General features: G+C 40.5%; 2 protein-coding genes across 6 annotated transcripts in view; one reads left to right on the forward strand and one right to left on the reverse strand.

The window, feature by feature from the left end:
• matn4 (matrilin 4) overlaps positions 1-11,488 on the reverse strand; it is a 32,212-nt gene extending 20,724 nt beyond the window's left edge. For 3 of the 4 annotated variants that reach the window (XM_051414730.1, XM_051414729.1, XM_051414728.1), the window contains exon 1: positions 11,207-11,488. The gene's annotated coding sequence lies outside the window, so the exon portion shown is untranslated. The remainder of the gene's footprint in view (positions 1-11,206) is intronic. The other variant, XM_051414731.1, reaches the window with a different exon arrangement.
• Positions 1-12,247, forward strand: part of rbpjl (recombination signal binding protein for immunoglobulin kappa J region-like) — a 32,987-nt gene that overhangs the window by 5,286 nt on the left and 15,454 nt on the right. Inside the window, exons 4-6 of one of the 2 annotated variants that reach the window (XM_051414734.1) lie at positions 5,880-6,006; positions 6,378-6,487; positions 11,112-11,259. In XM_051414734.1, the coding sequence (XP_051270694.1) occupies positions 6,433-6,487; positions 11,112-11,259 (203 nt within the window). In that variant the 5' untranslated portion in view covers positions 5,880-6,006; positions 6,378-6,432. Of the gene's footprint in view, positions 1-5,841; positions 6,007-6,377; positions 6,488-11,111; positions 11,260-12,247 lie in introns of those variants that run through there. The other variant, XM_051414735.1, reaches the window with a different exon arrangement.

Below are 12,247 nucleotides of genomic sequence, written 5' to 3' on the forward strand. Positions count from 1 at the left end.
ATGTCGGATGTAAACGAGAGTTGGAAGACAGAAGGGAAAGAGTGGGAGGGAGAGACAGATGAGTGGAGTGAGCCTTGTGATGACAGGAAGTAGACGGGAGGCCAAATGTAGTGAGTCTGATAGAGTCACCTGGTGGCCTGTGTTGGATGTCATCCCCATCTCTCCCCCCTTCATTCATGTCATCACTCCACTGTCGACTATCGAAAACCTAATCTTAAACTAACGAGAAAATATATGTCGGAAAATAATTGGCACTGACCTCAACAGCATTGGGTATGTGTATGAGGCCAGAGCCACAATTCAATTCAATTCAATTCAATTTTATTTGTATAGCGCCAATTCATAACAGAAGTTATCTCAGGACACTTTTCAAATAGAGCAGGTCTAGACCGAACTCTTTAACATTAATTACAGAGACCCAACAGTACCACCATGAGCAAGCACTTGGCGACAAGGGCAAGGGAAAACTGCCTGTTAAAAGGCAGAAACCTAGGACAGATCCTCCGGCTCTAGGTGGGTGGTCGTCTGTCTCGACCACACAGAGGGCAATGGCCATTTTGGCTAACATCACTCACCCACTACACTCTGAGCTTTGCCTCCTACCATCAGGATACCTGGGATCATTTGTACCATCAGCTGTTGGGTTTCTCAACAAACTATAGGTCATCTTCCATCCCTGCCCATGTCACAGCAAATTTTTTCACTTTTTTAAAATTTTTAAAATTTTCATTTATATATATATATATATATATATATATATATATAGAGAGAGAGAGAGAGAGAGAGAGAGAGAGAGTGTACATGTGTATTTATGTTTTTATGTGTTTTTGTGCAAATGTGTATGTGTTGGCTACCTGTTGTAAACCAAATTGCCCCTTGGGGACATTAAAGACATTTCAATCAATTCAATCAAACCAAATGAAAGTATAATTTGCATTATAGCTTTTCTTACTTAATTTTTAAACCACAAATGTAACTATAATGTAGTGTTGTTCACTTAATTCCATGACGTGGTCTTACGGCTTTATCGGAATTAGTAGCTCACCTATAATCACCGATAAATATTTTATCAACTGCACAACTTTTAGTCACTTACTGTATTTTCAAAAATGCATTTTTTTAAATGAACACTAATAGAGAGTTACTGTAAAAGAAGGGGGCGATCGTTTGTGAAATTTGGAAATGAAATAAAAATTTGCCAAAGCTTTTCTCCACACAGAGACTTTTCAAAGTATCAAAACGATTTCAGAGTTTGGTCTCGCTCCAAGTCTTACCAGACGAACCTGGAGCCTGAGGCTGTTTTATCAAGATTGTGTGTGTGTGTGTGTGTGTGTGTGTGTGTGTGTGTGTGTGTGTGTGTGTGTGTGTGTGTGTGTGTGGGACAAAGACTCCTCAGTATAACTTTCTGTAGCTATATGGCAGTAACCAACCCTTTCCCACCTCAACCCCCATCAGCCTTTTCCTGTCTCCCTTACCGGCGCTCACCAAACAACAATCTACTGCCATCCTGCTGCTACTGAGCACATGCACCACACACACACACACACACACACACACACACTGCTCCCCCTCAGCGTGGGTCACAGACCAACATATGTTCTATAATTCTCCACAAAGAGAATCATTCAGCTTAGACTTCATATTTTCTTGTTAAACATTTCATTGACTGGCTGGTGGTGAAGGCAGCTACTTGTGGTGACTGTGAGCCAGTTAACAGTGTGTTCCTTACTTAGCTGTTAAATATAGAAGTGGAGACCCTATTTCCTTCAATTAACACTATAAACAAATTAAAACTGTGTCTGCTCTCTTACCACCTTTGAGCATTCAGTTTATTCATCCTAAAATCTGAACTCTTACATAGAACTAAATTGTATTGTGTAACGGCAGCGTGAAATTACAGGATAATTAACTGAGTGACCTTATGACTGACGTCTAATCTGAAAGAAAATGTTCTTTAAATATAAAATCACAAAAGAAAAGCAGTAAGTGTCGGGGAGTAGTTTGATGAGTGTTAACCAAGCGCACAGTCGGTTGTTAAAAAGGAGTCAAAGAGCAGTCACAGTTGTTGACGTTGGCATGAATGTGAGATTACCACGACAAATGAAACAGTGGCTGTTTCTTAAAAAGCCTTTTCAAGTCTGAGCAGTAAAAATAAACTGTTGGATTTCCTCCAGAGATTCAAAAGGGTCAAATAAATGGTCCAAACTAAGAATCAGCTACCATATGACCATCAGCTGCATAAAGCTGAAGCTGGTGAGGCAGGATGGAAATTATAAAACATAAAACTCACAGTGTGGAGCACAAATCAGTGAGGACCGAGGCTGTGGTGGAAAAAGTATTTATATCTTTTCCTTAAAGGACCAGTGTTTAGGATTTAGTGACATCTAGTGGTAAAGTTGCAGATTACAGCCGTTTGAATACAGCTCAGCCTCAACTCAAATGGCCCATCTAGAACCAGTGTTTGATTTGTCCGTTCTGGGCTACTGTAGAAACACGGAGGTTTCCTCTGTAGATAAAAACAGAAAGAAATAAGAAAAGGAAGAAAAGGTGAAGATGAGGCGAAGAGAAACAGGGACTGCATTTCCCTGTTTGCAATTTATTAAATCAAGAAGCAGCCACTTGCACCCTGTGATGCTGAATACTGACAAATATCAGGTCTGTGTTTCCTGTTACTGCTGCCCCCTATGGAGCAGGATGTGTTAATGCATTCTCCAGATGTCCCTGAGGTCAGTGGACACGAGGAAGTCTCACCTGACCTCAACATGGCTCTGTGACTTCTGCAGAACAGATTATACTTTACAAGAAGATGTAACAGTTCATCTGATTCCTCAGCTTAAACGTGTGTTAGAACAGAATAGAGCTGTGGCTAATGATGATTATTAATTAAATAAAAATAAATAATACATGATTATTTTGATTAGTGATAAATCTGCCATTCCATTCTACAAAATATGACATTAAATGTTATAAATATCTAGATGATCAGATATCTGTCCAAAACCCAAAGATCTTCAATTTAATTTAATTCAAGAAGCTTAAAAGTACCAAAAGTTTTAACTGGTTATGAAAAAGTCTCAGTTTAATGTCTCTGTATGACTTACATAAACAAACTGTGCTGTGTCTTTATTCCTAATGCCTGTCACCAGGTCGGATCGTCTTAAAATCAATGAAATCAAGGTGGTAGAAACGCTACCGCTTTTGTCCACAGGGGCACCGGAATCAGTTTCCAGAATTTACTGCCATTTTTTAAAGTTTTTTTTTTTTTTTGGCCTTTTATTGCCTGTGAAAGCCGAAGATAGACAGGAAAGGGGGGGCCGACCCATGTAACTCCGTACATGGGTCGCCAGCTCTACTGACTCAGATAACCGGGCGCCCAAATTTACTGACATTTTTTATTTGAATGTCTGAAATGATCGAACAATTATCAAAATAATTGCTAACTAATTGGGGCGGCTGTGGCTCATAGAGCAGTTCGTCCAGTAATCAGAAGGTAAGCGGTTCGATCCCTGGTTCCTCTGGCTGTCCTTGAGCAAGATACTGAACCCCAGAGTGCTCCTGATGCTGTGTCATCAGTGTGTGAATGGGTGAGAGTGGTACGTAGTGTCAATCTCCTCTCCACTATGACACCATTATCTTACCCAGGATTCAGTCCCATTTTTGCTTTATTGATTATGTGGTTAAACAAACCACATATGGTTCGATACGCTGGCCATGTTCATGTGCATGCATCCATACTTTTGGATCAATCATCGTTCTAACTCTCCGAAGTCTTTCCATTGCTGCTCGATTGAGTTTGATTCATGTGACCTCAAACTGTTCCTCTGGCATCTCACATTAACCTAAACCAAACAAATCTATTTCACTGACTTTCTCAACAGTAATAATTTCACAATCACTCACAGTTGGCAGTAAAAAGCGTTTCTCTCCCGGCTGTCTGATAGAAAACACAGGCATCTTGTTGAGTCCTGCTGTTTGTTTTCATCAGATTGTAATGTTTTAAACAGCCTCTGACTGTTTGACACAAAGACACCGCAGAACCCCAAAGTCTGCAAGATAAAGGTGGTTGAAGGTAAACAGGAGTGTTTGTTTCTCAGAGGGTACAAAGTTAATAAAGGGTTCATTATAGTTTTGCTTTTTCTGTTTTAAAATCCTTTTAATGGAAGATTGATACCATTCTCATAAATGTCTGTATGGAGTTACCAGCAGCAGCAAGTTAGCTTAGCTTAGCATATTTACCTTACAGAAATGGTATCTCATCAAACTCTTGGCAACAAAGCAAATAAGTGTATTTCTTGAAAATGTCACTTTTCCTGTAAAGTTGTCCTGCAGGTTGGGGCTTTAAAGAAACCTATATATAACCTTAAAGAAACCTATATATAACCTAAAGGACCTATATGAAGAATATATACTTTATTAATCCCCTAGGGGAAATTGTTCAATATATATATATTCATGAACTAGTGCTTACCGATATAGTTCTAAACATTATAAAGCAGGGGCAGAGCTAGAGGGGTAGCACCGGCCACCCGTGGAACCTGACTGGACACCCTGGGTGCCACCCCAGTTGATTGACAGGTCACTGCACCTCACGTCGAAAACAGCAAGATTTTTAAATGCAAACAGAGAAGGCAGAATAAACAGATAACAATGAAGAGGAAGGGAGATATTTCCAACTTTTTTGCTAAAAAAAAACAAATCAGGCACAGACAGACCCCAGCCCAGATATGTGCAGCCCAGGCAGCTCCCAACATGAAACTAGCCAGGCAAGTCATTCATTAATTCTCATACCAATGGCGTCTTTATTTGATCCTTGAGCTGAGTCTTGTGTCTACTGTCCGTGATGTGCAGCCTTCTCTTTGTTTTGACAAGACACCGACTTTTCCCATGGTGTTTTTAATTTTCTGAATGAATGACGGTGCCCTGGTTTAATTGCTGCGCCAGAAACTGAAAGTGAAACTTAGGTCCATTTCCTCCAGCCACTTTCCGTCCGTCATAAAGCTCTTTTTCCTGAGTTTAACTCAATGGTCAAGAAGGCATGTTAAGTACCAGGTTAAAGTATGCCAGTGTTGGCGCCAGGTTAGTTCAGTTGGTAGAGTTGGCGACCCATGTACAGAGTTGCTGCAGTGGCCTGGGTTCGAATCCAACCTGCAGTATCCCAGGATTTTCCTTTATTAGGCCTAGTATATGGCCCCCCTCATAAAGCCTTGACCACCATCTGGCCACCCCCTGCATAAAAGTCTAGTTCCACCACTGTTATAAAGTAATTTAGAGCTACTGGAATTAATTACAGAGCTATTACCAGCAGGGCACTGTTGGCTCAGGATTAATACAAAATGTCTTTATGGCTGTTATCAGTTATCAGTTCTATACAGCTCATATCTGTGCATGTGTCTCTAAAGGTTTTAGGTATACATAGGACAGAGTCGTGGTCAACCACAAGAATAACGTGCTTTCATTTTAGACCAATCAGATAACTTGATGGAAACAAAATGTTACAGAAATGTAAAAAAAAAAAGGCAAATATCAGCCAGTGTGTATCTGCAGTGTTTGCCAAAGAGAAAAGGTGTGTGTGAGAAACCTGCAGTCCAGCAACAGGTGATTATCTCCTTATCCACACAAACTGAGAGATACAGTAATGTACACACACACACACACACACACACACACACACACACACAAACACCAAGAGCAGTCAGATAACAGATCCAGGATGGAGTGCAACCATGTACACACACAGACACACTTATCTTTTCCACCAAAGCCTCTCTCACTGTAGACTGCCTATAAGGTGAGGTGGAAACATTGTGTTGGTTGGTCGACTGACTGACTGATGGACACTGACATGTTCTAACTAAGCTAACCTTTACCTCTGAACTCAGTGACGATGGTGAAACTGCAGCATGTGGAACATCTGGATGGAAAGAACCTGAACCTGCAGCACTGAAACCAGAACGAGAAGAGGAGCAGAAGGATTTTAACCAAGAAGCTACAGAACTTTAATTTCAGGTCAGCAGAATATTTTAACGTTTTCACTTCATGTTCTCATGGTCTGTCTTTTGGCTCTGTACGACACTGGAGGCCACAGTGCACTGTCCTCAGTTAGATTTGTTTGTTAACTGCATTTAGGATGAGTTTACAGAGTATCCAACAGCAGGGGAACGTCTGACTTCAACAGACCATCAAGCTGCAACACTAGGCCAACTTGATGTTTAGTCAACAGCTGCATGAAGTGAATTATACAGCTCTTACTCTGATGGACACCGAGGGCTTTGTTTTATTCCCCCATAACAATATCTGCAATGTTTGTCCAAGTCCACATCACTCAGGAATTGTTGTGCAGCTCTGTCACACACAAATAGATCTTTCTTTGTTAACAGCGCCATTATCTTGTGAGAGCAGAGTCACAATGGACCTGAAGAGCAACCCCTCTTAATGTCAGCCGAGGTCATCATGGAGGAGTTGGACACTGGGGAAGATGGTAGGAAAGGTGAGATGATTTTGATATCCTATCGTAAAACTAATTCTGAGCAACAACCAACAAACTGACAAATGAAGCAACTTCGGAGGGACAAAGTAAATTTTACATCTTCTGCATGCTAGCAGCTCTGTGAGGCTGAATGTTTCTCAAACCTTTTACACCGCGTACCACCTACAAAAATATTAAGCTCTCCAAGTACCGCCATTATGAGTGACAGTAGCACAGGCCGACCGTATTTAACCACACAGTTCACACAGAAGGCAGGTTAAGTTAGTTATTGTAGTATTTTTTATAGAATTAGATGTTTTTAAATTAATTTATTTCATTAAAAATATATATCTCATCCACCAGTGGTAAATGTACTACAGCTTTAGTACCAGTGCTGTAAGACAAAGTGGTGCTTTGACCTAAATGCTAACATGCTCACAATGATGCTGATGATTAGGAAGTATACTGTTTGCCATCTTAACACTTGCTACTTAGCACTAAAGTCCAGAGGCTGATGGGAATGGTATTACCTTTGTAGGTATGTGTTCATAAACCAATGACCAAATGATGATGATGATGCTTCCTTGTCAAAAACAAACTAAAAAACAATGTAATTATATCTGATTCACTTTTTTCACATTCTTTCACTCATCCGACTCACTCCTGACCCCTAATAACCATCCTGTGACCTCCTGCCAGGGTCGTGACCCTGAGATTGAGAAACGCTGACAGGTGACAGATATTTGACCCCGTTGTTGACGTCCTGTTGGGAAGTTTCTGAGCCTCAGTTTGTCAGACGCGGGACGACTTAACCTCGGACCAACTTTCTAAGATATTTTAGTGGTATTAGTGTTTCAGAAAAACTCACAGAGCACAATGCACAGAGCGTCAACAGGTTTCTCTTGTTGTGGTCTGATTGTTTTTGGGGGGCTGTGCAGGTTTGGAGCTCAAGAGCTTCTCCCAAAGTAGATATTTGTGGTATCCACTGTTGTTGTTGTGCTTCAGTCAGTAGCATCTTAATATAATAGAGACTACATGGAGTCTGTTAAAATTAAGCTCCAAAAAAGTGTCAAGTGTCCAAAAAGTACCTGGTGCTGCTAATGCTTGACATCAGTGTGGCTCAGGGTTTGAGTTACGTGGGAGCCAGTGGGAGCTGAACTCCCATGAAAGCAGTAAAATCATACATCTGTGGGGGTAGCTACTACAATACCAACAACCATCATTTTAATCACAAATAATGTGCTGGACTCACTGAGAAAGACTTGTCAGAAGGTAGCCAAGTCCTAAAGCATTATTTACTTCTAATTTTAGAGACCCCCACAAAGCTCATGATTATAATTCAAACCCTGCTGTGGATCTCAGCCCGAGGGTCTCTAAAGATATCTGAGGGGTTGCGAAATGGGAGCAAAGAAAAGAGAAGATTTCTGGTAAACAAAATAAAGTTGGCATATTCAATAATTAAATATTCTCTAATCTTTATTTCAGGTATGCTGCAAACTTTTTATCCCTCTAACCTCTAAAATGTATTCAAATAAAACAACAACCACCTCCTGTCATCTCCACATCGGACATCTGAAATCAATTGAGTGTTGAAAGGAGATTAAATCAAAAGGTGAGGGGGAGGCAGGTGGGTCAAGACATATGAGTTACATATACAAAGTAGTTCTTCTGTAAGTTTGATTGACAGCCTGGATTCACACTGAGACGGTATCATGTCAGCTCTGTGGTTCACGGACACAGACAGAGATGGAGACCATATGTCTGTACATACAGTGGCAATATAAACAGCAAAAAGGTGAAAAGTAAAACAAAATAGACAGGATATAGGGGAGAGACAGACAGGAGTAGATGTGTGCAGTGAGACGGGCAGTGAGACAGGCAGAGCTTGTGGTCGGTACTGTAGGTGGTTTGAGTGACAGCTGGAGCCCATACTGAGATGAAGACACAGCACTTCTTGTTAGTAGCTTTAGATTGGAACCAGATGTTGACTCTGCTACTGTTAGTAGTTCCACTGACTGCCTGACTGTTTTACTGACTGTCTCCCTGCCTGCCTGTCTCACTGACTGACTTCCTGCATGGCTGACTGACTCCTACTGTTTTATCTGACTGTACACCTACCTGGGGCCGGCTTCACAAAGATGAACTTTGACTTTGGTTTAGATCAAACTGATCAGTTTCCAAACAAAGCTGTGCAGTCTTTGATTATCTCATGTAGGAATAATTTGCCATGAATTCTGGGTAAATTACCAAACTAAAAAACATCGCTGACCGAGCAACCGTTTAAAACCGCTCAGCTCTGTTAAATGTTTGAGTTCTGGAAGAAAAATGTCCTGTAACTGTTGTTTACAAGACAACAGTCAGAATTGAGCTGCTGTGGCTTCTTGTGGCAGGACTCAGTATTTCTGATAAGTTGTCAGTCAGGTTTCCAAACAGAAAAAAATGACAACCGATGACATCGTTAACAAACCATTAATTATAAGCCATGTTTTCCTCTGTTTTGTTTGATGCTACTACACAGCAGTTACCATGGAAACACAGTTCATTAAGTGCTAAAGTGTGTAAAAAAGTGGAAATCCCACAAAAAAAGTTGAAATATTGCAAAGTTTCCACACTTGGCTGAGGTGTAAAAGTGCATCAATAAAATAAATAAATAAAAACAAAATGGAAACAGACTTGGTGAATAATTGATGAGGTACGTAAAGAATGGGACTTTCTGGAGAAAGATAGTTGATTGTTGAGTCTAATTCCCAGCTTGTCAAATATCAGTAATGCTAAATGGGAAACAAACAAAGTGGCTCAAACAACACAACAGGTGGCGTTCGTGTCCATTATGGTGTTTCTTGGAATGAGGCTCAACAATCTTTCTCAAAAACTGACTGCAGCTTTAAATGTCACTCAAGCTCCGACAGAAGAGCTGAAGACATCAGAACTGTGTGGAGCGATGAGGAGACTGTAACCTTCCTCACATTAAAACACAACACTTATAACATGAAATATGAATTCCCTTCTGAAACAAAATAGGTTTAAACATGTTTTTAGGGTTGACTGGATCTCTTTTGATCCTCTCACTGTCTCCTTTTCTTCTGCAGAACTTTAATGGCTCCTGACTGGAGAATTGGTGTTGAACCAACTACTAATATTCACATGCCGTGGATGGAAATGCACATTGATTCACTTTTTTGTTGCCTACAGCTCTGAATTAGTGTGACGGCAAGTTGGCTCATTGTTAAGCTTAAAGGACCAGTGTGTAGGATTTAGTGGCATCTAGCTGTGAAGTTGCACAGTGAAACCAACTGAATACCCCTCGGCTTGTAGCAGAAACTACGGTGGCCGCAAGACTTGCAAAAAACGTGAAAGGCCCTACATAGAGCCAGTGTTTACGGGGTTACTGTAGAAACATGGTATTTCAACATGGCAGACTCCAAAGAGGACCTGATCTCTCTGTAGATAAAAACATGTTTTCTATTTCCAGGTGATTAAACACAACTAAAAACATTCCTACGAATATTATATTCCATTTCTGCCAACAAATCCTAAATGTTACACACTGGACCTTTCAGATCTATGTCAGAAAATCTAAGAACAACGATTCAGATCAGTCTAAAATATTTTTATGAGTCCCTGTTTAACTGTATTACGACTGTATTCCCACCAGTCTGCCTGTCTTACTGGCTGACTTTCTGCCTGTCTGTCAGACACACTCTTTTCTGATCTGAATGCAGGCGTTTGACCAACTGCACAGAGCATCACCTCCAGGCAACCAGTGTGAACCCAGAGCGTTCTCTCTCTCTCTCTCTCTCTCTCTCTCTCTCTCTCTCTCTTCTCTCATTTTTGTCTCCTTTTTCTCAATGAAAAGCTTTCATTATTTCACTTCATGTTAAACGTGCATTGACGCATCATAAGTGTGAAGAAATCAGTGAAAACGTATTGCTTCACAACCCATACAAAGACCAATCAAAGAAACAAAGATAAAAGTTGTTGCTCAGAGTTTCTTTATCAAATATTTATTATCAATACCTCAGCAAACTAAACTTTAAGCTGAAAGTTAAAGTTAAATCTTTTCAGGAAAACCTCTTGACTTTAAGTAAGAATCAACTAAGGATCAGTTAAAGATTAATTTAATTAAACTGTCGAGTAGTCCCTGAACAATGAGTTAATTGTTTTGTCTAAAAAAAGTTAGAGAAAATAAAAAATCCTGATGTCCCAGAGTCTAAGGTGATTTATACAAATGCGTTTCTGTTAAAAACCCAAAGTTTACTGTCATTTAAGACAAAGGAAATCCTCAAATCATCAGATTAGAACTGGAACCAATGACGGTTTGACATTTCACCTAAATAGTGTCTTAAATTAAGAAGTTATTAAAAGAGTTGCTGATTCATTTGAACTCTGTTAACACACACATATTGTACACTGAGCATCTCCAACGATGATCCTATTTGCACTTTGCGCCTCCTTCCAGTCCTGATGCAGGCTGCACAGCACTAATATCACCCTGCAGATATCTGCAACTGCTTCTCTTTGCTTCAATTAGACAGGAGTTTAAACTGTGCATCATTTAAGTTCCGTCACTATCCTTTCCTCCTACCAGTAAGATCAATGCTCTTTTCAAACTAACGGTTTGTCTCTTTTAATCTGCTCCTGTCAGAAACATCGACCAACCAGCCTGGATACTCGCAGGCAGACAGCGCCCTGTTATACCCTCCTCCTCAGTCCCCCGACCCGGTCAGCACGTTGACTCACCTGGGGACGCTGCTGGCCGGACACGACGCACCGAGGACCGGCGGATGGGACAGGTAAGGCAGCTGGTTTTCAGCCTCCGCAACAAAAAAGTCCCGTAACACACACAATGTCCCGGGTGAGGAAAGGCAAGGTCACAGTTTGCTGAAGTTTATCCCAGACTTTTTTTTTTTTTTTTTTAGAGAAGTCCTCACCGTGCCGCGAGGAATGAGCGCGTGGACGTGAAAATGCGTTCAGCTCTGCTTCTCGCTCGGTTTTACTCACTGGTGGAATGAGGTGGAGGAGGGATGGTGTGTAGGTATTAAAATGGCAAGAGCAGAAGTATTTGTGAGGGCAGAGACCCCACCCCTCTGCCTTTGAAACCTGAACAACGGGGAGTAAGAAACCGAGGTTTGGAGAGGTGAGGTGGGGCCGCGGCGCACGGAGCGCGGCGTGGCGCACGGAGCTAGGATGGCATCACTGACTCTTAAACTTTCAATTTAATTGTCCAAATTTAAAGTTTTTGTGAGATCTGATGATATTCTTTTTCTCAATCTTATATCTCATGATATTTTCACTAAAATCTCTCCAGAAGCATCAGATTTCAGCTCCATAGCAGACACAGTGGGGATGGGTTTATAGGTGCATGTGTATGTTGGTTTCATTGTATTTATTCGTTAATTATTGGCATACAAGTACACTATATTATGTTGAAACTGTGTTGGTGACCTTCTATTACAAGTCCTTACTTCAGCATTTGGGCTGCACAATTAATTTAAATATCCAAATTACAGAAGTTGCGGTTTCTTTGATAAAGGTAGAAACAGCATTATGTAGTTCTGAAGTGAAGCCTCAGCCTACAGATCTGGTTGGAAACGTTTTTATTTTGTACAGACCTCAACAAAAGTCATTATGATTTTAATAGTGAAAATTAAAATTGTGATGCAATTTCCCCACTAATCGTTAATATAATATCACTATTACATATATATACATATATCACATATTCACAACACTTTAACCCTGATACTGTTAATATAAAGCGTTGTAATGTGATTTTGTTTA

The sequence above is a fragment of the Dicentrarchus labrax genome, unplaced genomic scaffold (assembly GCF_905237075.1).
Source record: "Dicentrarchus labrax unplaced genomic scaffold, dlabrax2021, whole genome shotgun sequence".
In the NCBI taxonomy this organism is placed as follows: domain Eukaryota; kingdom Metazoa; phylum Chordata; class Actinopteri; family Moronidae; genus Dicentrarchus; species Dicentrarchus labrax.